Raw genomic sequence first — 4,139 nt, 5'->3', positions numbered from 1 at the left:
ATGGTTTTTTATAAAAAAATAAATATTTAATGGATTTTTTACAATGACAGAGTCATTGAAATTGAGCTGACCAAGTCGATACTGAGTCAAAGTCGGAGTTTTAAAACATTGGTCTATAGTTATTGATAAGTCATATGTGCCTCTGAACAATATATTTCCTTCTGAGGTTTTATATTTATTTTGAAAGAAAGGCTTCGCAAGCCCCAATTCCAAAAGCATCTAAAGATCATGTCTTACATTGCTATAGGTGAACCTTGCACTGAGCGCTCCAACTCTACTAGCTCATAATTGCAAGACTCCTTGAACAGAGATAAAGACAATTGACCAATGCCATTTTACCATATCAAAAGATCACAACCATTTCCAAAATGTGTCCTCATTTCATGAAAGTATATGTAGATTGACTCTGGGAAACAAATAAAAATCTTCAGCTCTTGAACTCTAAACAAGTAAATGTCCAAAGTGAACCTCCAGTTGGTTCCCAAACATTGTGAGCTTGAAGTGTAATGCTTGAAAGGCGGCGTCCCTTGATATTCAAAACAGAATTCAGAGTCATCTCAAAGCAAAATTTCACAGAAGTTTATCCTAAATTCCCAGTTTCAACTTTCAACCCCCACATACGGCAATCCCAGCTTGCTCGAAAGTTAATCTTCAGAATAAATAAAAGAACCTACGAAGATTCATCTGTGGAAGAATCGACGAGTAGGAAGAGAAACTAGGGCTCCAAGATTTGAGTAGCGAAGGGGATGGATGTATGAAAGCCGATAAACTATTTTTGTGGTTCGTTCCCAATGGAGAAGTGGAAACAGACACCCAAATTACTTGAATTCATTAATGGTGTTGGAATCGAGTAACTCGACATATATGTATATGTTAATGGTCCCAATATCTCCCAACTTGTCTAACTTGCCCACATCGACATCTAGTTCATCTTTCTCAGCTCCTCTCACGTCTGCAAGCACTTATTGTAACCCATCATCCACAATGGCAGGCGCTAACCGCTAACCCAATCTCTTGTCTACCATTGCAACCAAATACGACTTGCAAACTAGGAAATCGGGGCCATTGCAAGCAGATCCAACCTCCAAACTGGAAATCAGGGCGATTACAATCAAATCCAACTTCTCCAAACTGGAAATCGGGGCAATTGCAATCAAATCCAACTTTGAAACGAGGCAAATAGGTTTTTTTTGGACTTGTTTCTGCCTTATTTTTTAGGGCTAAAATATAATAATTATTTATTTTTTAAATTAATTTTGGGCTAACTATGGAAAATGTGTAATATAAAAAAAATCTCCCTTCCAAAAATATAAAACCCCTTAAATTTCGCCTTTGGGCTAAGATTTGCCCCTAAAATTTCTATGCCTGTAATACCACACCATAAACTGCCTCAGAAAACTTGCACGTGTGAACAGAAATTAGGGCATAAAACAAAACTTTCTTTCTCCTTTTATTTTGCTCTCTCCCTTCTTTGACTTTCACTGAAATTCTCCTTCTTGCACAGAAATTGAAGTGGATAAGTGAGTGATTGATTGGTCTCCAATGTGGTCGAGTTGCTCTCTATATATACACATTGGCTGCCCCTAGGGCCAACTTATCCAAGGAGGACCGACTTGGTCTTACAGTAACATTTTTTACTCTTGACTCAAAATAAAATATTTTTTTTCTTTCAAGAAGTCCAAATGGGACTTTGACTAATAATAAATTTCAATTGACTCAATAAACCCTATAAGCATGAAGAACATGCTTTGACTAGAAATAAAAATAATAATAATGAATATAATAAGTACATCAATGATACATTTGGATTACATTATGAAGACCGACGCTATAGTTACATTTTCAACAAAGCTTATGTTGAGTATTTCTCCATTTTGTTCTTTGGTTCAGTGTGTGCTGAAGCCTGAGCCTACATGCCAAATGCTTGTCATTTGCAACCTTGTTTGAAAATTTATTCCTTTATTGAAAACATAGGAATGCAATATATAGTTTCATTGCAATGTTAATAGCGAGATATTAATAAAAAATATTATGAAAAAGTTGAGAAATTTAAATTCATGAGGTGGAAGTAAATCAGAGGCCATGAACTCTTTGGATACTATATTTTAGCTTCAATTTCAAAATAGTAACAGTTACCTATATTTCTATAAAACTTGTTTCTTTTAAAGGGGGGAGTCTTTTCATCCCGTGTATAAAAAAGCGAAACATATGTACTCCAAAGGCATGAAAAAGTGTTGCCAAATATGCATTCAGGAAGATACTTATCACTGTAAAGAACCTCCTTGGAAATTCATTAGAGTATGAAATTTTACTGGGGCAAGAAATTCCAAGGTTTGATATCATGGACGAATTTACCATCTGAATCGACTGTATTATGTTGGATGTCTATGACGAGAACATACAACAAAAATATCTTGCAATTTCTTGCTATATGGAAGCCAACACATTTTGGGGATGAAGCTCTTTGGAATAGAGCGTATTTCAATCAATGTTTTGCTGCACTACGGCTTTGTGAAATTAGATTCGGTGGCACTTTTAGCAGATACTTCCTGTCAAATTTCAAAACAAATAACCTATAATTTGCCTTCAAAAAGAAAAATCCAAAAAAAAAAAACTTAATATTGCACAGGCACTCGTTTAAAAGAATGCATAAATTCCAAAATCGACAAATCTTTAAGACTCCAAAATCGCCGCAAGTCCTTCGAGACAAAACAGAATACATTATTCAAACCCTAAAACTGGAGGCAAAACTAACAATGCAACATTCAAACATTTAGGAGAAATTCAATGAGGCAAAAAAATTGGAGCCATCATAGAAATTCAGTGGCAAACAAAATTATGGAGCCATCCCAGTAATTAAGTGAGAAAAAAATATATAATATATGCAAATGGGTGCCACGGCTATTTCTCAGAATAAATATGGGCTAATTCGCATTAAAAAAATAAACGAGTATTAAAAAAGAATTTCATATTGTGCAGACATTCTTAGTATACTCATATGATTACACCAATTCCGAAACTAATCCTACGAGGTAAAAAAACAAGTATTAAATCCCGAAAACTATACTACTTCCACATCCAACCATGCAGTGTTCGAATCTTTACGGTAAAACATGCTATCAAAATCGATTATTCAGACTTTATCTCAACATAAATAATAAAAAAGTACAGGAATCAGACCTGGAGTTTGGGTACCCAAAATACAATCTCTACAAAACCCTATATTTTTTTCCTTCACGCGACTGTAATTGCAGGGGTTTTGCCTCGCTCCAAACCCTGTCTTTTATTATCTTGAGATTTCTCCTGAAAATCCTCCATGTTGTAGACAACCGTTATGTAGAGCGAGCAGCTGGGACAACGTGCGATCTCTTCTCCCATCTGCAATTCGGCTTTGGTGATCTGGAACAGATCACCGCACGGGCATGGATATGTGAAGGCCTGTAATTCTTCGTTCCACTCCATATCCTCGATCTCTATATCATCGTAAGACATTTTTATTGGAGTCGGATTTCGATGATATTTGTTGCAGAATGAACGCAGACTGAAAGGATGGATGAACGAATTCTGTAATTTGGTTGTAAGAAAACCTTAACCGCCTCTTGAAGCTGCCGAGCAACCGATTCGCGTGTTACTGAACTTCGGAGGAAGTACGCAACCAAAAAGGAATAAAATAGTATAGATATTTTATACCCTTACGTTAATCTTTTTTGGTTGCAAAGTATCATAAAGTTTTTAATATTTTATGTATTAAATTGGTTGTTTCGGAAATTTAAAAAAAAAAATATATATATATATATATATATATATAATTAATTAAATAATTGAAATCCGATATTCCTGATTTATGATTGGTGAAGCAGTGTGATTTGAATTTTATTAAAGTATTTGTTGATAAAAAAATTAATTTAAAAGAACAAAATTTCTAAAATAATATGTAACTTTGTGTTATTGATGAAGTGTACCAAATATTTTTGGGTTGTATTTATTGCAGTGGGATTTATATTTAATTTTAATTTTTATATAAATTTATTGATGTTGGTTAAAAAAAATGGTTTTTAAATTTTTAAATTAATTTGTTGATTAAAGTTTTGAAAATAATAAATATTAAATTATATATTTAGAAAATTATAATTATAATT

At 33.7% G+C, this 4,139-nt stretch overlaps 1 protein-coding gene across 1 annotated transcript; it reads right to left on the bottom strand.

Annotated features, from left to right (window-relative positions):
- Positions 1-2,955: 2,955 nt before the first annotated feature.
- Positions 2,956-3,670, bottom strand: LOC149173094 (diphthamide biosynthesis protein 3-like). Its single transcript, XM_089427878.1, has one exon. It carries the CDS (start codon positions 3,490-3,492, stop codon positions 3,235-3,237), a length of 258 nt encoding a protein of 85 aa, XP_089284004.1. The 5' UTR covers positions 3,493-3,670; the 3' UTR covers positions 2,956-3,234.
- Positions 3,671-4,139: the final 469 nt, after the last annotated feature.

This window comes from Pinus tabuliformis, chromosome 4_2, assembly GCF_031772625.1.
Source record: "Pinus tabuliformis cultivar Carrire ecotype Pingquan chromosome 4_2, CPIR1, whole genome shotgun sequence".
NCBI lineage: Eukaryota > Viridiplantae > Streptophyta > Pinopsida > Pinales > Pinaceae > Pinus > Pinus tabuliformis.
This window is presented reverse-complemented; position numbering and strand designations above follow the sequence as displayed.